The sequence below is a fragment of the Ranitomeya variabilis genome, chromosome 1 (genome assembly GCF_051348905.1).
Source record: "Ranitomeya variabilis isolate aRanVar5 chromosome 1, aRanVar5.hap1, whole genome shotgun sequence".
NCBI classification, from domain to species: Eukaryota; Metazoa; Chordata; class Amphibia; order Anura; family Dendrobatidae; genus Ranitomeya; species Ranitomeya variabilis.
The window spans coordinates 21,440,684-21,465,709 of NC_135232.1; the positions used below are offsets into that span (position 1 = coordinate 21,440,684).

The 25,026-nt window shown below is 48.5% G+C and overlaps 1 protein-coding gene across 4 annotated transcripts in view; it reads left to right on the forward strand.

The window, feature by feature from the left end:
* The window catches only part of FAM219A (family with sequence similarity 219 member A), a 122,276-nt gene that overhangs the window by 81,389 nt on the left and 15,861 nt on the right, over window positions 1-25,026 (forward strand). For all 4 annotated transcript variants that reach the window (XM_077281378.1, XM_077281380.1, XM_077281381.1 and 1 more), the window contains 2 exons: window positions 19,824-19,926; window positions 20,094-20,174. In XM_077281378.1, coding sequence (XP_077137493.1) covers window positions 19,824-19,926; window positions 20,094-20,174 — 184 coding nt within the window. The remainder of the gene's footprint in view (window positions 1-19,823; window positions 19,927-20,093; window positions 20,175-25,026) is intronic.

Below are 25,026 nucleotides of genomic sequence, written 5' to 3' on the forward strand. Positions count from 1 at the left end.
AGTGAGTGCAGCTCTGGGGTATAATACAGGATGTCACTCAGGATCAGTAATGTAATGTATGTATACAGTGACCGCACCAGCAGAATAGTGAGTGCAGCTCTATGGTATAATACAGGATGTAACTCAGAATCAGTAATGTAATGTATGTACACAGTGACTGCACCAGCAGAATAGTGAGTGCAGCTCTGGGGTATAATACAGAAGGTAACTCAGGATCAGTAATGTAATGTATGTACACAGTGACTGCACCAGCAGAATAGTGAGTGCAGCTCTGGGGTATAATACAGGATGTAACTCAGGATCAGTAATGTAATGTATGTACACAGTGCACCAGCAGAATAGTGAGTGCTGCTCTGGGGTATAATACAGGATGTAACTCAGGATCAGTAATGTAATGTATGTACACAGTGACTGCACCAGCAGAATAGTGAGTGCAGCTCTGGGGTATAATACAGGAGGTAACTCAGGATCAGTAATGTAATGTATGTATACAGTGACCGCACCAGCAGAATAGTGAGTGCAGCTCTAGGGTATAATACAGGATGTAACTCAGAATCAGTAATGTAATGTATGTACACAGTGACTGCACCAGCAGAATAGTGAGTGCAGCTCTGGGGTATAATACAGAAGGTACCTCAGGATCAGTAATGTAATGTATGTACACAGTGACTGCACCAGCAGAATAGTGAGTGCAGCTCTGGGGTATAATACAGGATGTAACTCAGGATCAGTAATGTAATGTATGTACACAGTGACTGCACCAGCAGAATAGTGAGTGCAGCTCTGGGGTATAATACAGGATGTAACTCAGAATCAGTAATGTAATGTATGTACACAGTGACTGCACCAGCAGAATAGTGAGTGCAGCTCTGGGGTATAATACAGGATGTCACTCAGGATCAGTAATGTAATGTATGTACACAGTGACTGCACCAGCAGAATAGTGAGTGCAGCTCTGGGGTATAATACAGAAGGTAACTCAGGATCAGTAATGTAATGTATGTACACAGTGACTGCACCAGCAGAATAGTGAGTGCAGCTCTGGGGTATAATACAGGATGTAACTCAGGATCAGTAATGTAATGTATGTACACAGTGACTGCACCAGCAGAATAGTGAGTGCAGCTCTGGGGTATAATACAGGATGTAACTCAGGATCAGTAATGTAATGTATGTACACAGTGACTGCACCAGCAGAATAGTGAGTGCAGCTCTGGGGTATAATACAGGATGTAACTCAGGATCAGTAATGTAATGTATGTACACAGTGACTGCACCAGCAGAATAGTGAGTGCAGCTCTGGAGTATAATACAGGAGGTAACTCAGGATCAGTAATGTAATGTATGTATACAGTGACTGCACCAGCAGAATAGTGAGTGCAGCTCTGGAGTATAATACAGGATGTAACTCAGGATCAGTAATGTAATGTATGTACATAGTGACTGTACCAGCAGAATAGTGAGTGCAGCTCTGGGGTATAATACAGGATGTCACTCAGGATCACTAATGTAATGTATGTACACAGTGACTGCACCAGCAGAATAGTGAGTGCAGCTCTGGAGTATAATACAGGATGTAACTCAGGATCAGTCATGTAATGTATGTACACAGTGACTGCTCCAGCAGAATAGCAAGTGCAGCTCTGGAGTATAATACAGGATGTAACTCAGGATCAGTAATGTAATGTATGTACATAGTGACTGTACCAGCAGAATAGTGAGTGCAGCTCTGGGGTATAATACAGGATGTCACTCAGGATCAGTAATGTAATGTATGTACACAGTGACTGCACCAGCAGAATAGTGAGTGCAGCTCTGGGGTATAATACAGGATGTAACTCAGGATCAGTAATGTAATGTATGTACACAGTGACTGCACCAGCTGAATAGTGAGTGCACCTCTGGAGTATAATACAGGAGGTAACTCAGGATCAGTAATGTAATGTATGTACACAGTGACTGTACCAGCAGAATAGTGAGTGCAGCTCTAGGGTATAATACAGGATGTAACTCAGGATCAGTAATGTAATGTATGTACACAGTGACTGCTCCAGCAGAATAGTGAGTGCAGCTCTGGGGTATAATACAGGATGTAACTCAGGATCAGTAATGTAATGTATGTACATAGTGACTGTACCAGCAGAATGGTGAGTGCAGCTCTGGGGTATAATACAGGATGTCACTCAGGATCAGTAATGTAATGTATGTACACAGTGACTGCACCAGCAGAATAGTGAGTGCAGCTCTAGGGTATAATACAGGATGTAACTCAGGATCAGTAATGTAATGTATGTACACAGTGACTGCTCCAGCAGAATAGTGAGTGCAGCTCTGGGGTATAATACAGGATGTAACTCAGGAACAGTAATGTAATGTATGTACACAGTGACTGCACCAGCAGAATAGTGAGTGCAGCTCTAGGGTATAATACAGGATGTAACTCAGGATCAGTAATGTAATGTATGTACACAGTGACTGCTCCAGCAGAATAGTGAGTGCAGCTCTGGGGTATAATACAGGATGTAACTCAGGATCAGTAATGTAATGTATGTACACAGTGACTGCACCAGCAGAATAGTGAGTGCAGCTCTAGGGTATAATACAGGATGTAACTCAGGATCAGTAATGTATGTACACAGTGACTGCACCAGCAGAATAGCGAGTGCAGCTCTGGGGTATAGTACAGGATGTAACTCAGGATCAGTAATGTAATGTATGTACACAGTGACTGCACCAGCAGAATAGTGAGCGCAGCTCTGGAGTATAATACAAGATGTAACTCAGGATCAGTAATGTAATGTATGTACACAGTGACTGCACCAGCAGAATAGTGAGCGCAGCTCTGGAGTATAATACAAGATGTAACTCAGGATCAGTAATGTAATGTATGTACACAGTGACTGCACCAGCAGAATAGTGAGTGCAGCTCTAGGGTATAATACAGGATGTAACTCAGGATCAGTAATGTAATGTATGTACACAGTGACTGCACCAGCAGAATAGTGAGTGCAGCTCTAGAGTATAATACAGGATGTAACTCAGGATCAGTAATGTAATGTATGTACACAGTGACTGCACCAGCAGAATAGCGAGTGCAGCTCTGGAGTATAATACAGGATGTAACTCAGGATCAGTAATGTAATGTATGTACACAGTGACTGCACCAGCAGAATAGTGAGTGCAGCTCTAGGGTATAATACAGGATGTAACTCAGGATCAGTAATGTAATGTATGTACACAGTGACTGCACCAGCAGAATAGCGAGTGCAGCTCTGGGGTATAATACAGGATGTAACTCAGGGTCAGTAATGTAATGTATGTACACAGTGACTGCACCAGCAGAATAGTGAGTGCAGCTGTAGGGTATAATACAGGATATAACTCAGGATCAGTATTGAAATGTATGTACACAGTGACTGCTCCAGCAGAATAGTGAGTGCAGCTCTGGGGTATAATACAGGATGTAACTCAGGATCAGTAATGTAATGTATGTACACAGTGACTGCACCAGCAGAATAGTGAGTGCAGCTCTGGGGTATAATACAGGATGTAACTCAGGATCAGTAATGTAATGTATGTACACAGTGACTGCACCAGCAGAATAGTGAGAGCAGCTCTGGGTATAATACAGGAGGTAACTCGGGATCAGTAATGTAATGTATGTACACAGTGACTGCACCAGCAGAATAGTGAGTGCAGCTCTGGGTATAATACAGGATGTAACTCAGGATCAGTAATGTAATGTATGTACACAGTGACTGCACCAGCAGAATAGTGAGTGCAGCTCTGGAGTATAATACAGGAGGTAACTCAGGATCAGTAATGTAATGTATGTACACAGTGACTGCACCAGCAGGATAGTGAGTGCAGCTCTGGGGTATAATACAGGATGTAACTCAGGATCAGTAATGTAATGCATGTACACAGTGACTGTACCAGCAGAATAGTGAGTGCAGCTCTGGGGTATAATACAGGAGGTAACTCAGGATCAGTAATGTAATGTATGTACACAGTGACTGTACCAGCAGAATAGTGAGTGCAGCTCTGGAGTATAATACAGGATGTAACTCAGGATCAGTAATGTAATGCATGTACACAGTGACTGTACCAGCAGAATAGTGAGTGCAGCTCTGGAGTATAATACAGGATGTAACTCAGGATCAGTAATGTAATGTATGTACACAGTGACTGCACCAGCAGAATAGTGAGTGCAGCTCTGAAGTATAATACAGGATGTAATTCGGGATCAGTAATGTAATGTATGTACACAGTGACTGCACCAGCAGAATAGTGAGTGCAGCTCTGGGGTATAATACAGGATGTAACTCAGGATCAGTAATGTATGTGCACAGTGACTGCACCAGCAGAATAGTGAGTGCAGCTCTGGGGTATAATACAGGATGTAACTCAGGATCAGTAATGTAATGTATGTACACAGTGACTGCACCAGCAGAATAGTGAGTGCAGCTCTGGAGTAGGCTACGTCAAGTAAAATTGTAGTATCGTCTCTCTGGTGTCTTGCACTGTAGGCAGACATGGATCTTGTGAGTCTTGGCCTCTGGTTATTGTCGTCTTTTCCTGCTCTTCCCATTATCTATCTATATAATCGTCTAAGGGGTACTTCTGTCTGTCTGTCTGTAATGGAAATCCCGCATCGCTGATTGGTCACGGCCGGCCGCAAATTCGCCCCTCCCTACTTCCATCCAGCCAGTGCCCGCTCCATACTCCCCTCCAGTCAGTGCTCACACAGGGTTAATGGCAGCGTTAACGGACCGCGTTATGCCGCGGTGTAACACACTCCGTTAACGGTGCTATTAACCCTGTGTGACTAACTTTTTACTATTGATGCTGCCTATGCAGCATCAATAGTAAAAAGATATAAAGTTAAAAAAAAAAAAAAAATTGTGCTTTTCTCACCAATGCGCTCGATGCTGCCGCCAGCTTCCATTCCCAGAGATGCATTGCGAAATTACCCTGATGACTTAGCGGTCTCGCGTGGCTGTGCTATATACTACGTGGCTGTGCTATATACTACGTGGCTGTGCTATATACTACGTGGCTGTGCTATATACTACGTGGCTGTGTTATACTACGTGGCTGTGTTATACTACGTGGCTGTGTTATATACTACGTGGCTGTGTTATATACTATGTGGCTGTGTTACACTACGTGGCTGTGTTATATACTATGTGGCTGTGTTATATACTACGTGGATGCTATATACTACATGGCTCCTATATGCTACGTGACTGTCTGTGTTACGTGGCCTGTGCTATATACTATGTGGCTGCTCTATACATACGTACATATTCTAGAATACCCGATGCGATAGAATCGGGCCACCATCTAGTATTGATATAATTCCTGACCTCGAGATCTGATAGAATTTCTTGCTCTGCTGTTCGGCGATTGGATTTTATCAACCACATGTCTGTCCTGTCCTTCATCTGATGACTGATGACTGCTGAGTAGTGATGAGTGAGTATACTCGTTGCTCGGGTGATCTCCGAGTATTGTGACTGCTTGGAGATTTCGTTTTCCTTGCGGCAGCTGCATGATTTACAACTATTAGCCAGCCTGAGTACATGTGGGGGGTTGACTGGTTGCTAGTGAATCCCCACATGTACTCAGGCTGGCTAATAGTTGTAAATCATGCAGCTGCGGCAAGGAAAACGAAATCTCCAAGCAGTCACAATACTCGGAGATCACCCGAGCAACGAGTACACTCGCTCATCACTACTGCTGAGCGATCATCAGAGGTGAAACTCGTGTGTAATTATAGAAAAATAATGCAAACTTTTATCTGTGGTGTTACATAGGACTGCAGGTGACATCTACTACATTATCTGTACTCGGAGAGTTATCACTGTTATCTGTGGTGTTACATAGGACTGCAGGTGACATCTACTACATTATCTGTACTCGGAGAGTTATCACAGTTATCTGTGGTGTTACATAGGACTGCAGGTGACATCTACTACATTATCTGTACTCGGAGAGTTATCACTGTGTTATCTGTGGTGTTACATAGGACTGCAGGGACATCTACTACATTATCTGTAATCAGAGAGATATCACTGTTATCTGTGGTGTTACATAGGACTGCAGGTGACGTCTACTACATTATCTGTAATCAGAGAGATATCACTGTGTTATCTGTGGTGTTACATAGGACTGCAGGTCCCTCCAACCCCCAACTGGCTGTCATTTACCGCCCCCCAGGGCCAGCCACCACCTTCTTTGACCACTTCACCACCTGGCTATTTCATTTCCTTTCTGCGGACATCCCCACTATCATCATGGGCGACTTCAATATCCCCATTGATACTTTTCTCTCAGCTGCCACTAAACTTCTGTCTCTCACTTCCTCCTTCGGCCTCACTCAATGGTCTTCTACAGCCACCCACAAAGATGGTCACACACTGGACCTCATCTTCACCCGCCTCTGCTCCCTATCTAACCTCTCTAACTCACCTCTTCCTCTCTCTGACCACAACCTTCTCACATTCTCTTCCCTCTCCACTCCATGTCTACAATCCCCACCCCACAAACTTTCACACCCTCACAGAAATCTTAAACATCTTGACCTACATTCATTCTCTGAATCCCTCCTCCCTCTCACAGATATACCGTATATACTCGAGTATAAGCCGACCCGAGTATAAGCCGACCCCCCTAATTTTGCCACAAAAAAATGGGAAAACTTATTGACTCGAGTATAAGCCTAGGGTGGAAAATGCAGCAGGTACCGGTGAATTTCAAAATTAGAAATAGATACTCCATACCATTCATTATGGCCCCATAGATGCTCCACATAAAGCTGTGCCATATATAATGCTCTGCACCGTTCATTATGGCCCCATAGATACTCCACATAAAGCTGTGCCATATATACAATGCTCTGCACCGTTGCCCCATAGATACTCCACATAAAGCTGTGCCATATATACAATGCTCTGCACCGTTGCCCCATAGCTGTGCCATATATATAATGCTCTGCACCGTTGCCCCATAGCTGTGCCATATATATAATGCTCTGCACGGTTGCCCCATAGCTCTGCCATATAGTGCTCTGCACCGTTGCCCCATAGCTGTGCCATATAGTGCTCTGCACCGTTGCCTCATAGCTGTGCCATATAGTGCTCTGCACCGTTGCCTCATAGCTGTGCCATATAGTGCTCTGCACCGTTGCCCCATAGCTGTGCCATATAGTGCTCTGCACCGTTGCCCCATAGCTGTGCCATATAGTGCTCTGCACCGTTGCCCCATAGCTGTGCCATATAGTGCTCTGCACCGTTGCCCCATAGCTGTGCCATATAATGCTCTGCACCGTTGCCCCATAGCTATGCCATATAGTGCTCTGCACCGTTGCCCCATAGCTATGCCATATAGTGCTCTGCACCGTTGCCCCATAGCTATGCCATATAGTGCTCTGCACCGTTGCCCCATAGCTATGCCATATAGTGCTCTGCACCGTTGCCCCATAGCTGTGCCATATAGTGCTCTGCACCATTGCCCCATAGCTATGCCATATAGTGCTCTGCACCGTTGCCCCATAGCTATGCCATATAGTGCTCTGCACCGTTGCCCCATAGCTGTGCCATATAGTGCTCTGCACCATTGCCCCATAGCTATGCCATATAGTGCTCTGCACCATTGCCCCATAGCTATGCCATATAGTGCTCTGCACCGTTGCCCCATAGCTATGCCATATAGTGCTCTGCACCGTTGCCCCATAGCTGTGCCATATAGTGCTCTGCACCGTTGCCCCATAGCTGTGCCATATAGTGCTCTGCACCGTTGCCCCATAGCTATGCCATATAGTGCTCTGCACCGTTGCCCCATAGCTGTGCCATATAGTGCTCTGCACCATTGCCCCATAGATGCTCCACATAAAGCTGTGCTGCTGCTGCAATAAAAAAAAAAAAAACACATACTCACCTCTCTTGCTTGCAGCTCCTCGGCGCCATCTTCCCGGCGTCTCTCCGCACTGACTTATCAGGCAGAGGGCGGCGCGCACACTATACGCGTCATCGCGCCCTCTGACCTGAACAGTCAGTGAGGAGAGACGCCGGGAAGATGGCGCGACGCCCGGCGTGTGGAACGAGGACAGGTGAATATGTAATACTTACCTGCTCCCGGCGTCCCGCTCCTTCCCCCGGACAGCTGGTCTTCGGTGCCGCAGCCTCTTTCTCTATCAGCGGTCACCGGCACCGCTTCATTAGAGAAATGAATAAGCGGCTCCGCCCCTATGGGAGGTGGAGCAGCCTATTCATTTCTCTAATAAGCGGTCCCACGTGACCACTCAGGGGAAGACCTGCTGCACCCGGAGACAGTGGGACGTGCAGGGGGGGCGCCAGGAGCCCCGGAAGCAGGTAAGTATATGACAGTGCTCACCCGCCGACCCCACCACCGATCATGACTTGAGTATAAGCCGAGGGGGCACTTTCAGTCCAAAAATTTGGGCTGAAAATCTCGGCTTATACTCGAGTATATACGGTAAGTTCCTTACACAATGCGGATGACGCTGCCTCTCTATATAACACCACAATAGCTGTAGCTTTGGAATCTGCTGCCCCACTTACACATACCAAAGCTCCAAAATCAACAGACAGCCCTGGCACACCAGCCTGACCAAAGAACTGAGGCGAGCTTCCAGGGCTGCTGAGTGCAGATGGAAAAGATCCCACTCCAACAAGCACTTCATCGCATTCAAACAGTCCCTCACTACTTTCAAGACCACACTCGCCACAGCTAAACAAACCTACTTCTCATCTCTCATATCCTCCCTGTCTCACAACCCTAAACAGTTATTCAACACCTTCAATACTCTCCTCCGTCCCCCAGCACCTCCTCCCTCCCCACTTATCTCAGCTGAAGACTTTGCCTCATTTTTCAAGCAGAAGATTGATAACATCAGAGACAGTTTTGGTCAACAACCCCCAGAGCCCTTCCTCCCGACTTCCCAGCCCTCCACCTCCAAAACCAACTTCTCCACCATTACAGAAGATCAACTCTCCACTCTACTCTCAAGATCGCATCTCACCACCTGTGCACTTAATCCCACTTCATCCCAAACCTCACCACAGTCTTCATCCCAACCCTAACCCATCTCTTCAACCTATCACTAACAACTGGTGTTTTCCCCTCAAGCTTTAAACATGCCTCAATCACACCTATCCTCAAAAAGTCCTCTCTTGACCCATCCTCTGTATCTAGCTATCGCCCTATATCACTTCTCCCCCTATGCCTCCAACCTACTTGAACAACTCGTCCATTTTGAACTGTCCTCCCATCTCTCTTCTTGCTCCCTCTTTGACCGCTTACAATCTGGCTTCCGGTCACACCACTCCACTGAAACTGCCCTAACTAAGGTCACCAATGACCTCTTAACAGCCAAGAGCAAGCAACACTACTCTGTCCTCCTCCTCCTCGACCTGTCGGCTGCCTTTGACACAGTGGACCATTCCCTATTATTACAGACCCTCTCATCCCTTGGCATCACACACTTGGCCCTATCCTGGATCTCATCATACATAACAGACCGGACATTCAGCGTCTCCCACTCACACACCACCTCCTCACCTCGCCCCTATCTGTCGGAGTCCCACAAGGTTCAGTCCTTGGGCCCCTGCTCTTCTCCATTTACACCTTCGGCCTGGGACAGCTCATAGAATCTCATGGCTTTCAGTATCACCTCTATGCTGATGACACACAGATCTACATCTCTGGACCAGATATCACCTCCCTACTAACCAGAATCCCTCAATGTCTGTCCACTATTTCATCCTTCTTCTCCGCTAGATTTCTGAAACTTAACATGGACAAAACAGAATTCATCATCTTTCCCCCATCTCACGCGACCCCCCAACGAACCTATCCATTACAGTACATGGCTGCCCACTCTCCCCAGTCCCACAAGCTCGCTGCCTCGGAGTAATCCTTGACGCTGATCTCTCCTTCAAACCACATATCCAAGCCCTTTCCACATCCTGCCGCCTTCAACTCAAAAATATTTCACGAATCCGTACATTCCTCAACCAAGAATCTGCAAAAACCCTAGTCCATGCCCTCATCATCTCTCGCCTTGACTACTGCAACCTCCTGCTCTGTGGCCTCCCCTCTAACACTCTCGCACCCCTCCAATCTATTCTAAACTCTGCTGCCTGACTAATCCATCTGTCCCCCCGCTATTCCCCGGCCTCTCCCCTCTGTCAATCCCTTCACTGGCTCCCCATTGCCCAGAGACTACAGTACAAAACCCTAACCATGACGTACAAAGCCATCCACAACCTGTCTCCTCCATACATCTGTGACCTCGTCTCCCGGTACTTACCTACACGCAACCTCCGATCCTCACAAGATCTCCTTCTCTACTCCCCTCTTATCTCCTCTTCTCACAATCGCATACAAGATTTCTCTCGCGCATCACCCTTACTCTGGAACCCTCTACCACAACATATTAGACTCTCACCTACCATCGAAACCTTCAAAAAGAGCCTGAAGACCCACCTCTTCCGACAAGCCTACAACCGGCAGTAACCACCGATCAACCAAACCGCTGCATGACCAGCTCTATCCTCACCTACTGTATCCTCACCCATCCCTTGTAGATTGTGAGCCCTCGCGGGCAGGGTCCTCTCTCCTCCTGTACCAGTTATGACTTGTATTGTTTAAGATTATTGTACTTGTTTTTATTATTTATACCCCTCCTTACATGTAAAGCGCCATGGAATAAATGGCGCTATAACAATAAATAATAATAATAATAATAATACATTATAAGATCCTGTCTGCAGTCACCACTAGGGGGAGCTCCCTGTATACAGAGATACATGATAAGATCCTGTCTGCAGTCACCACTAGGGGGAGCTCCCTGTATACAGAGATACATGATAAGATCCTGTCTGCAGTCACCACTAGGGGGAGCTCCCTATATACAGAGATACATGATAAGATCCTGTCTGCAGTCACCACTAGGGGGAGCTCCCTGTATACAGAGATACATGATAAGATCCTGTCTGCAGCCACCACTAGGGGGAGCTCCCTGTATACAGAGATACATGATAAGATCCTGTCTGCAGTCACCACTAGGGGGAGCTCCCTGTATACAGAGATACATGATAAGATCCTGTCTGCAGTCACCACTAGGGGGCGCTCCCTGTATACAGAGATACATGATAAGATCCTGTCTGCAGCCACCACTAGGGGGAGCTCCCTGTATACAGAGATACATGATAAGATTCTGTCTGCAGCCACCAGTAGGGGGAGCTCCCTGTATACAGAGATACATGATAAGATCGTGTCTGCAGTCACCACTAGGGGGAGCTCCCTGTTTGCAGAGATACATGATAAGTGTTGTGAATTCCGTTCTGGAGCTCCCTCCTGTGGTTGCTAATGGTATTTTTGTGAGTTCTGCCCTTGGGCTCCCTCTGGTGGTTTCGAGTGGAACTGCTGCTCCTTTAGGTAGCTGTAGCAGCTGCCTTCACTGATCGCCTTGCCTGGGTTTGTTATTTAAACCTGCTCTGGGCTTTAGTTCACGCCAGCTGTCAATGTTCTTGGTTGGATTTGGTTCTCTCCTTGGATTTCTCATATGGCCTGTCCTTGTCAGCAAAAGATAAGTTTTTGCTAGTTCTTGTTTGTCCATTTGCTTTGGACTCTATTGCTTTGCAAACATGTCTCTTTTTGTCCAGCTTGTCACTATGTCATATTCAGGCTAGCTGGAAGCTCTGGGGAATCAGATTTGCCCCTCCACACCGTGAGTCGGTGTGGAGTTCATTTTTGTAAACTCTGCGTGGATTTTTGTAGTTTTTAATACTGACCGCACAGTATCCTTCTCTCTCTGTCTATCAAGTTTAGTATAGTCCTCCTTTGCTTAAATCTGATTTCATTTCTGTGTACGTCATTTCCCTCTCCACTCACAGTCAATATTTGTGGGGGGCTATCTTTCCTTTTGGGGGTTTTCTCTGAGGCAAGATAGCTTTCTATTTCCTTCTCTAGGGGTAGTTAGTTCTTAGGCTGTGAAGAGGTGTCTAGGGAGAGTCAGGAACATCCCACGGCTATTACTAGTGTTGTTGTTAGGATTAGGGCCTGCGGTCAGTACAGATACCACCTCCTCAGAGCTCGTCCTATGTTGCGTTTTAGCCACCAGGTCATATCAGTGTGGCCTCTTAACCACCAGGTCATAACAGATAAGGTCCTGTCTGCAGCCACCACTAGGGGGAGCTCCCTGTATACAGAGATACATGATAATATTCTGTCTGCAGCCACCACTAGGGGGAGCTCCCTGAATACAGAGATACATGATAAGATCCTGTCTGCAGCCACCACTAGGGGGAGCTCCCTGTATACAGAGATACATGATAAGATCCTGTCTGCAGCCACCAATAGGGGGAGCTCCCTGTATACAGAGATACATGATAAGATCCTGTCTGCAGTCACCACTAGGGGGAGCTCCCTGTATGCAGAGATACATGATGAGATCCTGTCTGCAGCCACCACTAGGGGGAGCTCCTTGCGTTCAGTCATGCATAAGATATTGGTGCAGTCACCACGTGGTGGAGCTTTTGGATTATTTTCCTTGCTCGGTTTATTGTAATATCTATATTAATCTTCTGAGCTCCCTCTAGTGGTGGCTGCAGGTAGAGAGAATATTTTGTGTACCTTTTATATATGAAGATTATAGGGGTAATTGCAGAGTATCTTCTTCCATATGTAACATAGTCATAAAGGGTTCAACATTGACATAAAAAATTGTCCAAAATACATGTTTGCAACTCTGCAGGTGACTAGAGCAGAGTTCACATTGTATTACTGCATTACTGAGCCTGTGATCAGACATAATTCCCCTCCGTTGGTGAATGAGCCGGTGACGGTCCTGACTGCTGTGTCATCTCTGCTGATTGTGCATCGGTCGTTGTCTGCTCCGAGGCTTCGCTGCGTCAGCAAATGATGTGCACAATCTGATGTTCATTAATCTAAGGCTACTTTTACACTAGCGTCGGGCTCGGTCCGTCGCAGTGCGTCGGGCCGAGGTTCCCGATGCTAGCGTTGTCTCCGCCGCACAACGGGGGCAGCGGATGCATTTTTCCAGCGCATCCGCTGCCCCATTGTGAGGTGCGGGGACGTGCGGGGAGGTGGGGGCGGAGTTCCGGCTGCGCATGCGCGGTCGGAAAAAGCGGACCGTCGTGAGCAAAAAACGTTACATGTAGCGTTTTTTGGTCCCAACTGTCCGCCACAACACGGCGCAACCGTCGCCCGACGGTTGCGACGTGTGTCAATCCGTCGCAATACGTCGCTTAATGTTAGTCTATGGGGAAAAAACGCATCCTGCAAGCACTTTTGCAGGATGCGTTTTTTTGGCAAAACGACGCATTGTGGCGGATTGCAGTTAACGCTAGTGTGAAAGTAGCCTTAGTGTCAGGAAATTCTGCAGTATTTGTCCTCATGTCTGCCACCCTCCTCGTGTCTGCCGCTCGCCTCGTGTCTGCCATTCTCCTCGTGCTCGTCTTGTGACTGCCTTTCTCCTCGTGTCTGCCACCCTCCCCGTGTCTGCCGCCCTCCCCGTGTCTGCCGTTCTCCCCGTGTCTGCCGCCCTCCTCGTGTCTTCCGTTCTCCCCGTGTCTGCCCCTCTCCCCGTGTCTGCCGTTCTCCCCGTGTCTGCCGCTCTCACCGTATCTGCCGTTCTCCTCGTGTCTGCCGCCCTCCCCTTGTCTGCCGTTCTCTTCTTGTCTGCCGTTCTCCTTGTGTCTGCCGCTCTCCCCGTGTCTGCCGCTCTCCGCGTGTCTGCCGCTCTCCCCGTGTCTGCCGCCCTCCTCGTGTCAGCTGTTTGCCCCGTGTCTGATGCTCGCCTTTTGACTGCCGTTCTCCTCGTGCACAATCCAATGTTCACTGATCTAAGTGTCAGGAAATTTTGCAGTATTTGTCCTTGTGTCTGCCACCCTCCTCGTGTCTGCTGCTTGCCTCGTTTCTGCCGCCCTCCCCGTGTCTGCCGCCCTCCCCGTGTCTGCTGTTCTCCTCGTGTCTGCTGTTCTCCTCGTGTCTGCCCCCTCCCTGTGTCTGCCGCTCTTTCCGTGTCTGCTGCTCTTCCCGTGTCTGCCGCTCTTCCCGTGTCTGCCGCTATTCCCGTGTCTGCCGTTCTCCCCGTGTCTGCCGCTCTTTCCGTGTCTGCCGTTCTCCCCGTGTCTGCCGCTCTCCTCGTGTCTGCCGCTCTCTCGGTGTCTGCCGCTTGCCTCGTTTCTGCCGCCCTCCCCGTGTCTGTCGCCCTCCCTGTGTCTGACGCCCACGCTGTGTCTGCCGCCCTCTCCGTGACTGCCGCTCTCCTCGTGTCTGCTGTTCTCCTCGTGTCTGCTGTTCTCGTCGTGACTGCTGCTCGCCCCTTGTCTGCCTCTCTCCTCATGTCTGCCGCTCTCCTCGTGTCTGCTGTTCGTCCCGTGTCTGATGCTCGCCTTGTGACTGCCGCTCTCCTCGTGTCTGCTGTTCTCCTCGTGACTGCTGCTCGCCCCTTGTCTGCCTCTCTCCTCATGTCTGCCGCTCTCCTCGTGTCTGATGCTCGCCTTGTGACGGCCGCTCGCTTTGCCAGTTTCTTGGAGCGGAGGTTGTATGGGCAGAGGCGATAATTTCCTATGTAACTGAGGGCGTCTGCAGTCTGCGGCCACTACATCGTCTCCGGCTCCTACATTTCCCTTAGGCTACTTTCACATTAGCGTCGTGTGACGCACGTCGCAATGCATCGTTTTGGAGAATAAACGCATCCTGCAAATTTGACCGCAGGATGCGTTTTTTTCTCCATACACTTGCATTAGCGACGCATTGCCACACGTCGCATCTGTCGTGTGACGGATGCGCCGTGTTTTGGCGGACCGTCGGCACAAAAAAACGTTCCATGTAACTTTTTTTTGTGCGTCGTGTCCGCCATTTTCGACCGCGCATGCGCGGCCGAAACTCCGCCCCCTCCTCCCCGGTACTCACAATGGGCAGCAGATGCGTCGTAAAACTGCCTCCGCTGCCTACGTTGTGCTACATTAACACACTGTCCGTCGGGCCGATGGTTTGCGACGGCCCGTACCGACGGACTAGTGTGAAAGTCGCCAGACTGCAGGCTCCAACCCGTCCTGTCCTGTATTACCCTGTGATATGAGTGTACACCGTAATGCTTCATTACCCCTGCGGGGGGTGCTGCAGGCGATTGATCACCTCCGGATACAAGCACTGTTGTGTCCACTTATTGTGAAGGTCCCTTCTAGCAAGTAGATATTGTCTGAGGAGGAGAAGAAGCTCCTTAAATGAAGGTGGCAAAATAATTCCGCCACCCCGAGCTGAGCTGGTGGACGACATTGTGAGCTCTGCTTGGGACTGTTTCTCCGGTTGTAGTATATGGTGGGTAACGCCGGTGTATCGTTCTGTACTGTGGGCTCGTTGGGGCAGTGCTCGCACTGTTTGCCGCCATTATTCACCTCCTTTATAGCTTCCTATCATTTGTGCCCTGTATGAGTAAACAGTGTTTCGGCGTACTGCCCCTCATTAGTGCAAAGTGTGAGATCTGGTTTGGCTGGGTGAGAGGCGTCTGAACAGGATCCAAGGGGTAACGTTTCTCCTTGCGGAGAGTGACATGTCAAGCCTGACATGCCAAGATGAGGAGACTTTTAAGCTGCAATGCTCCTCTGGGAAATATGCAAATTGTCTCTTCAGAGAGAAAGGGGACTAGAACTACAGTGCCACCCTGCAGAGGGGGGACGCAGATAATCGGATGAAAGCAAAGCTGGTAATTAGATTACAACAAGAGACATTGTTGATGAGGTGGATCAACATGACACGCTGGTAGGCGAGGGGTTAACCGCAAGCGAAAAAAGTTGGCCATAGAAGATGCCGTAGATCACAGCACAGAGCAAATACTGTACTGTCTATTACTGAAGAGTGGCAGTGCTCAAACAGGATCAGTTACCACAGGGGCCCCAAGCAGGACAGGTGAGGTGTACGGAGGACCCCCAGGAGGACAGGTGTGTATGAGGGACCCCCAGCAGGACAGGTGAGGTGTATGGAGGGCCCCCAGGAGGACAGGTGTGTATGGAGGACCCCCAGCAGGACAGGTGAGGTGTACGGAGGACCCCCAGGAGGACCGGTGTGTATGGAGGACCCCCAGGAGGACAGGTGTGTATGGAGGACCCCCAGCAGGACAGGTGAGGTGTATGGAGGACCCCCAGCAGGACAGGTGAGGTGTACGGAGGACCCCCAGGAGGACCGGTGTGTATGGAGGACCCCCAGCAGGACAGGTGAGGTGTATGGAGGGCCCCCAGCAGCACAGGTGAGGTGTATGGAGGAACCCCAGGAGCACAGGTGTGTATGGAGGACCCCCAGCAGGACAGGTGAGGTGTATGGAGGACCCCCAGGAGGACAGGTGTGTATAGAGGACCCCCAGCAGGACAGGTGAGGTGTATGGAGGAACCCCAGGAGGACAGGTGTGTATGGAGGACCCCCAGCAGGACAGGTGAGGTGTATGGAGGAACCCCAGGAGGACAGGTGTGTATGGAGGACCCCCAGCAGGACATGTGAGGTGTATGGAGGACCCCCAGCAGGACACGTGAGGTGTATGGAGGACCCCCAGGAGGACAGGTGTGTATGGAGGACCCCCAGCAGGACAGATGAGGTGTATGGAGGAACCCCAGGAGGACAGGTGTGTATGGAGGACCCCCAGCAGGACAGGTGAGGTGTATGGAGGACCCCCAGGAGGACAGGTGTGTATGGAGGACCCCCAGCAGGACAGGTGAGGTGTATGGAGGAACCCCAAGAGGACAGGTGTGTATGGAGGACCCCCAGCAGGACATGTGAGGTGTATGGAGGACCCCCAGCAGAACAGGTGAGGTGTATGGAGGACCCCCAGGAGGACAGGTGTGTATGGAGGACCCCCAGCAGGACATGTGAGGTGTATGGAGGACCCCCAGCAGGACAGGTGAGGTGTATGGAGGACCCCCAGGAGGACAGGTGTGTATGGAGGACCCCCAGCAGGACAGGTGAGGTGTATGGAGGACCCCCAGGAGGACAGGTGTGTATGGAGGACCCCCAGCAGGACAGGTGAGGTGTATGGAGGAACCCCAAGAGGACAGGTGTGTATGGAGGACCCCCAGCAGGACATGTGAGGTGTATGGAGGACCCCCAGCAGAACAGGTGAGGTGTATGGAGGACCCCCAGGAGGACAGGTGTGTATGGAGGACCCCCAGCAGGACAGGTGAGGTGTATGGAGGAACCCCAGGAGGACAGGTGTGTATGGAGGACCCCCAGCAGGACAGGTGAGGTGTATGGAGGAACCCCAGGAGGACAGGTGTGTATGGAGGACCCCCAGCAGGACATGTGAGGTGTATGGAGGACCCCCAGCAGAACAGGTGAGGTGTATGGAGGACCCCCAGGAGGACAGGTGTGTATGGAAGACCCCCAGCAGGACAGGTGAGGTGTATGGAGGAACCCCAGGAGGACAGGTGTGTATGGAGGACCCCCAGCAGGACAGGTGAGGTGTATGGAGGACCCCCAGGAGGACAGGTGTGTATGGAGGACCCCCAGCATGACAGGTGAGGTGTATGGAGGACCCCCAGGAGGACAAGTGAGGTGTATGGAGGACCCCCAGGAGGACAGGTGTGTATGGAGGACCCCCAGCATGACAGGTGAGGTGTATGGAGGACCCCCAGGAGGACAGGTGTGTATGGAGGACCCCCAGCAGGACATGTGAGGTGTATGGAGGACCTCCAGCAGGACATGTGAGGTGTATGGAGGACCTCCAGCAGGACATGTGAGGTGTATGGAAGACCTCCAGCAGGACAGGTGAGGTGTATGGAGGACCTCCAGCAGGACAGGTGAGGTGTATGGAGGACCCCCAGCAGGACAGATGAGGTTTATGGAGGACCCCCAGCAGGACAGGTGAGGTTTATGGAGGACCCCCAGCAGGACAGGTGAGGTGTATGGAGGACCCCCAGCAGGACAGGTGAGGTGTATGGAGGACCCCCAGGAGGACATGTGAGGTGTATGGAGGACCCCCAGGAGGACAGGTGTGTATGGTGCACCCAGCAGAACAGGTGAGGTGTATGGAGGACCTCCAGCAGGACATGTGAGGAGTATGGAGGACCTCCAGCAGGACATGTGAGGTGTATATGGAGGACCCCCAGCAGGACATGTGAGGTGTATGGAGGACCCCCAGCAGGACATGTGAGGTGTATGGAGGACCTCCAGCAGGACATGTGAGATGTATGGAGGACCTCCAGCAGGACAGGTGAGGTGTATGGAGGACCTCCAGCAGGACAGGTGAGGTGTATGGAGGACCCCCAGCAGGACAGGTGAGGTGTATGGAGGACCCCCAGCAGGACATGTGAGGTGTATGGAGGACCCCCAGCAGGACATGTGAGATGTATGGAGGACCTCCAGCAGGACAGGTGAGGTGTATGGAGGACCTCCAGCAGGACAGGTGAGGTGTATGGAGGACCTCCAGCAGGACATGTGAGGTGTATGGAGGACCCCCAGCAGGACATGTGAGGTGTATGGAGGACCCCCAGCAGGACAGGTGAGGTGTATGGAGGACCCCCAGCAGGACAGGTGAGATTTATGGAGGACCCCCAGCAGGACAGGTGAGGTGTATGGAGGACCCCCAGGAGGACCGGTGTGTGGAGGACCCCCAGCAGGACATGTGAGGTGTATGGAGGAACCCCAGGAGGACAGGTGAGGTGTATGGAGGACCTCCAGCAGGACATGGATGTGAGGTGTATGGATGACCTCCAGCAGGACATGGATGTGAGGTGTATGGATGACCTCCAGCAGGACATGTGAGGTGTATGGAGGACCTCCAGCAGGACAGGTGAGGTGTATGGAGGACCCCCAGCAGGACAGGTGAGGTTTATGGAGGACCCCCAGCAGGACAGGTGAGGTTTATGGAGGACCCCCAGCAGGACAGGTGAGGCGTATAGAGGACCCCCAGCAGGACAGGTGAGGTGTATGGAGGACCCCCAGGAGGACCGGTATATGGAGGACCCCCAGCAGGACAGGTGAGGTGTATGGAGGACCCCCAGGAGGACATGTGAGGTGTATGGAGGACTTTCTGTTCTTCCTCCCACACTCCGCAGTGCCAGGTACAGTGTGCAGCCCCCGCTGTGATTTCTCGGCCCCCTCGGCAGTTAAACGCTCCTTTGTCGCCATCTCTCTCACGTCTTTATTGAACAGTTTGTATCTTGTTTTCTGCACTTAATTCCTGTTAAGAAAATGTCAGCGAGACCAAAGGAAAGGTCACCAGATAATGTGAGGGACTGTCATATCGGAGGGGGCCAGAGCCCCCACATCGTATATACAGCGAGTGCGGGACCACCCACAGGGTGCACAGCAATACCCCGGAGCAGCCGCTCCATAATGTCACCAAAAGCTACACAAGAAGCCACTGTCACCACTATCACCTGCAGAGCTGCGCTCCTAATTCTGCTTCCTTCCTGTTCGCTCTCAGGAGTTTGAGCTGCCCTTTTGTTAATGCCCGGGAACATTACAGAAAGGATTTATAAAATAATTTTCTGCAGTGGATTGTGTCTCAACTTGTTGTTTATCCTTCCAAGTGCGACCAGCAGAACTGTGAATACAGCTCTAGAGGTGACTGACTAGAAGACATCGTCTCTGTGCTGTATATTAGATATATGAGAAGCCGCATGGACTCGGTGATTGGGGCTGATATCCGGGCCTCATATTGGGGTCGGCTCCCTGTGTACACATACGGTGGGCCCGGACCCCACTGCTCTTGCCTCCTGTTCTCTGCTCCTTTTTCTCCTCCTGTTTAATAATAACGTTATTACGCTGTGTTACAGAGAAGCAGCGGGAGATGGCCCGGAAGGGGTCACTGAAGAACGGGAATGTCGGGAGTCCGGTGAATCAGCAGCCCAAAAAGAACAACGTGATGGCCCGAACAAGGTACCGCTACACGGCGGGAAGGGAAGGGTGCGTCAGGGCTTCATGTGATTGGCTGAAACCAGTGCAAATTATACTCTTACCGATCCCTGGATGACAACGGCGCCCGCTGCTGTACCGGAGTCTTCACAGCCGTGTGGACTGATGCATTGTGTCTCTTTATTTCCCAGACTGGTCGTCCCGAACAAAGGATACTCCTCTCTAGACCAGAGCCCCGACGAGAAGCCGCTCGTAGCCCTGGACACAGACAGGTAACAGTCTATCTAATAATGATCTATTTATCCATCTGTTATCTATTATCTATCTATCTAATAATTTATCTATCTACTATCTATTATCTATCCTATTTATTTATCTATCTATCTGTCTATCTATCAATCATCTATTAATCTGTCTATCTATTATTTATCTGTTACAGTATCTGTCTATCTATTTATTATCTATCTATTATCTATCTATTATCTATCTATTATCTATCTATTACCTATCTAGTATCTATCTAGTATCTATTATATATCTATTATCTATCTTTTATTATTTATTATTATTATTATTATTAATAGATTATTATTTATCTATTATCTATCTAATATCTATTATCTATCTATCTAATAATTTATCTATCTACTATCTATTATCTATCTTATTTATTTATCTATCTATCTGTCTATCTATCTATCATCTATTAATCTGTCTATCTATTATTTATCTGTTACAGTATCTGTCTATCTATTTATTATCTATCTATTATCTATCTTATCTATCTATTACCTATCTAGTATCTATTATATATCTATTATCTATCTAATATCTATTATCTATCTTTTATTATTATTAGATTATTATTTATCTATTATCTATCTATTATCTATCTGATGATCTTGGTGCAATTAACTGGGACGATATCCTGAGACATAAAAATACACAAAGAAAATGGGAGACGTTTATTAGCATCCTGGATAGGACCTGTGCACAGTATATACCGTATGGGAATAAACATACTAGAAATAGAAGGAAACCAATATGGCTAAATAGAGCTGTAAGGGGCGCAATAAGTGACAACAAGAAAGCATTTAGAGAATTAAAGGAAGTAGGTAGTGAGGAGGCATTAAATAAATACAGAAAATTAAATAAATTCTGTAAAAAGCAAATCAAGGCAGCAAAGATTGAGACAGAGAGACTCATTGCCAGAGAGAGTAAAAATAATCCCAAAATATTCTTTAACTATATAAATAGTAAGAAACTAAAAAATGATAGTGTTGGCCCCCTTAAAAATAGTCTGGGTGAAATGGTGGATGAGGATGAGGAAAAAGCCAATATGCTAAATGACTTTTTTTCATCAGTATTTACAAAAGAAAATCCCATGGCAGCCAATATGACTAGTGATAAAAATTCCCAATTAAATGTCACCTGCTTAACCCAGCAGGAAGTACAGCGGCGTCTAAAAATCACTAAAATTGACAAATCTCCGGGCCCGGATGGGATACACCCCCGAGTACTGCAGGAACTAAGTACAGTCATTGATAGACCATTATTTTTAATCTTTAAAGACTCCATAATAACAGGGTCTGTACCACAGGACTGGCGTATAGCAAATGTGGTGCCAATATTCAAAAAAGGGGCAAAAACTGAACTCGGTAATTATAGGCCAGTAAGCTTAACCTCTACTGTGGGTAAAATCCTGGAGGGCATTCTAAGGGACGCTATACTGGAGTATCTGAAGAGGAATAACCTCATGACCCAGTATCAGCACGGGTTTACTAGGGACCGTTCATGTCAGACTAATTTGATCAGCTTCTATGAAGAGGTAAGTTCCGGACTGGACCAAGGGAACCCAGTAGATGTAGTGTATATGGACTTTTCAAAAGCTTTTGATACGGTGCCACACAAAAGGTTGTTACATAAAATGAGAGTAATGGGGATAGGGGAAAATATGTGTAAGTGGGTTGAGAGCTGGCTCAGGGATAGGAAACAAAGGGTGGTTATTAATGGAGCACACTCGGACTGGGTCGCGGTTAGCAGTGAGGTACCACAGGGGTCAGTATTGGGCCCTCTTCTTTTTAACATATTTATTAATGACCTTGTAGGGGGCATTCAGAGTAGAATTTCAATATTTGCAGATGACACTAAACTCTGCAGGGTAATCAATACAGAGGAGGACAATTTTATATTACAGGATGATTTATGTAAACTAGAAGCTTGGGCTGATAAATGGCAAATGAGCTTTAATGGGGATAAATGTAAGGTCATGCACTTGGGTAGAAGTAATAAGATGTATAACTATGTGCTTAATTCTAAAACTCTGGGTAAAACCGTCAATGAAAAAGACCTGGGTGTATGGGTGGATGACAAACTCATATTCAGTGGCCAGTGTCAGGCAGCTGCTACAAAGGCAAATAAAATAATGGGATGTATTAAAAGAGGCATAGATGCTCATGAGGAGAACATAATTTTACCTCTATACAAGTCACTAGTGCGACCACACTTAGAATACTGTGCACAGTTCTGGTCTCCGGTGTATAAGAAAGACATAGCTGAACTGGAGCGGGTGCAGAGAAGAGCGACCAAGGTTATTAGAGGACTGGGGGGTCTGCAATACCAAGATAGGTTATTACACTTGGGGCTATTTAGTTTGGAAAAACGAAGACTAAGGGGTGATCTTATGTTAATGTATAAATATATGAGGGGACAGTACAAAGACCTTTCTGATGATCTTTTTAATCATAGACCTGAGACAGGGACAAGGGGGCATCCTCTACGTCTGGAGGAAAGAAGGTTTAAGCATAATAACAGACGCGGATTCTTTACAGTAAGAGCAGTGAGACTATGGAACTCTCTGCCGTATGATGTTGTAATGAGTGATTCATTACTTACATTTAAGAGGGGACTGGATGCCTTTCTGGAAAAGTATAATGTTACAGGGTATATACACTAGATTCCTTGATAGGGCGTTGATCCAGGGAACTAGTCTGATTGCCGTATGTGGAGTCGGGAAGGAATTTTTTTCCCCAATGTGGAGCTTACTCTTTGCCACATGGGTTTTTTTTGCCTTCCTCTGGATCAACATGTTAGGGCATGTTAGGTTAGTCTATGGGGTGAACTAGATGGACTTAAAGTCTTCCTTCAACCTTAATAACTATGTAACTATGTAACTATTATATATCCATTATCTATCTATTATCTATCTATTATCTATTATTTATCTATTATCTATCTATTGTCTATCTATTATATATATCAACAGTAAAGAAGAACACCCGAAATTCGGGTGTTCTTCTTTGCTGTTGATTGTACTTTCCGATGGTCCTTGTTGTATTATCCATGTAGGCACACACAGAGGTGTGGGTATCTTATATGATATGATATTATATTTTACATATTGCCACGGATGATGTGTGTGCACTCTGCCTTGAGTTTTTTTAATTGTTTAACTATTATATCAATATATTATCTATTATATAATCTATCTATTATCTAGTATCTATTATCTATCTAGTATCTATCTATTATCTGTCTATTATTTATCATCTATCTATCATCTATCTCACTGGTCAACAAAAAAAATCATCAGCAAAGGTGGTATGTCTGTGTTATGGAGTTTGATGTGCTGATTCCAAAAATCTGAGATAGAAGTATTTTTGTTATTACGTTATTCCTGCATTTTCAACGTATGTGGTTTTTCCTCTGTTATTCCCATTTCTTTGCTTGTCTTGCTTAATTGTGAATGTTCTTACAGGGACATCAGTAAAGGTTTTAGTGAGTTTTATGGGAAGGAGCATTGACAGCGCAGTCAACCAATGACTGCTTCTCGGAAAGTCACATGTTATGGGCAGGAGCTAACTGTTATGAGGCGGTAAGATTTGAGTCAGTCAGAAAAGGACGGTGATGGCAGCAAGGACTTGTATGTGAGAGTCTGACAGGAGACAGGCCTCTCCAGGGATCTGAGCCCTGCCACAGGGAGATAGGAGGGAAGGCAGCGGACAGCCGCCATTGTGAGACTCTGACAGGAGACAGGCCTCTACAGGGATCCGAGCCCTGCCACAGGGAGACAGAAGGGAAGGCAGCGGACAGCCGCCATTGTGAGACTCTGACAGGAGACAGGCCTCTACAGGGATCTGAGCCCTGCCACAGGGAGATAGGAGGGAAGGCAGCGGACAGCCGCCATTGTGAGACTCTGACAGGAGACAGGCCTCTACAGGGATCTGAGCCCTGCCACAGGGAGATAGGAGGGAAGGCAGCGGATGGCCGCCATTGTGAGACTCTGACAGGAGACAGGCCTCTACAGGGATCTGAGCCCTGCCACAGGGAGATAGGAGGGAAGGCAGCGGATGGCCGCCATTCTGAGACTCTGACAGGAGACAGGCCTCTACAGGGATCTGAGCCCTGCCACAGGGAGACAGAAGGGAAGGCAGCGGACAGCCGCCATTGTGAGACTCTGACAGGAGACAGGCCTCTACAGGGATCTGAGCCCTGCCACAGGGAGATAGGAGGGAAGACAGTGGACAGCCGCCATTGTGAGAATCTGACAGGAGACAGGCCTCTACAGGGATCTGAGCCCTGCCCCAGGGAGATAGAAGGGAAGGCAGCGGATGGCCGCCATTGTGAGAGGATTGTCACTGCATTTCTCTGACAGGAGACAGGCCTCTACAGGGATCCGAGCCCTGCCACAGGGAGATAGAAGTGAAGGCAGCGGACGGCCGCCATTGTGAGACTCTGACAGGAGACAGGCCTCTACAGGGATCTGAGCCCTGCCACAGGGCGATAGAAAGGAAGGCAGGGGACAGCCGCCATTGTGAGACTCTGACAGGAGACAGGCCTCTACAGGGATCTGAGCCCTGCCACAGGGAGATAGGAGGGAAGGCAGCAGACGGCCGCCATTGTGAGAGGATTGTCACTGCATTTCTCTGACAGGAGACAGGCCTCTACAGGGATCCGAGCCCTGCCACAGGGAGATAGGAGGGAAGGCAGCGGACAGCCGCCATTGTGAGACTCTGACAGGAGACAGGCCTCTACAGGGATCTGAGCCCTGCCACAGGGAGACAGAAGGGAAGGCAGCGGACAGCCGCCATTGTGAGACTCTGACAGGAGACAGGCCTCTACAGG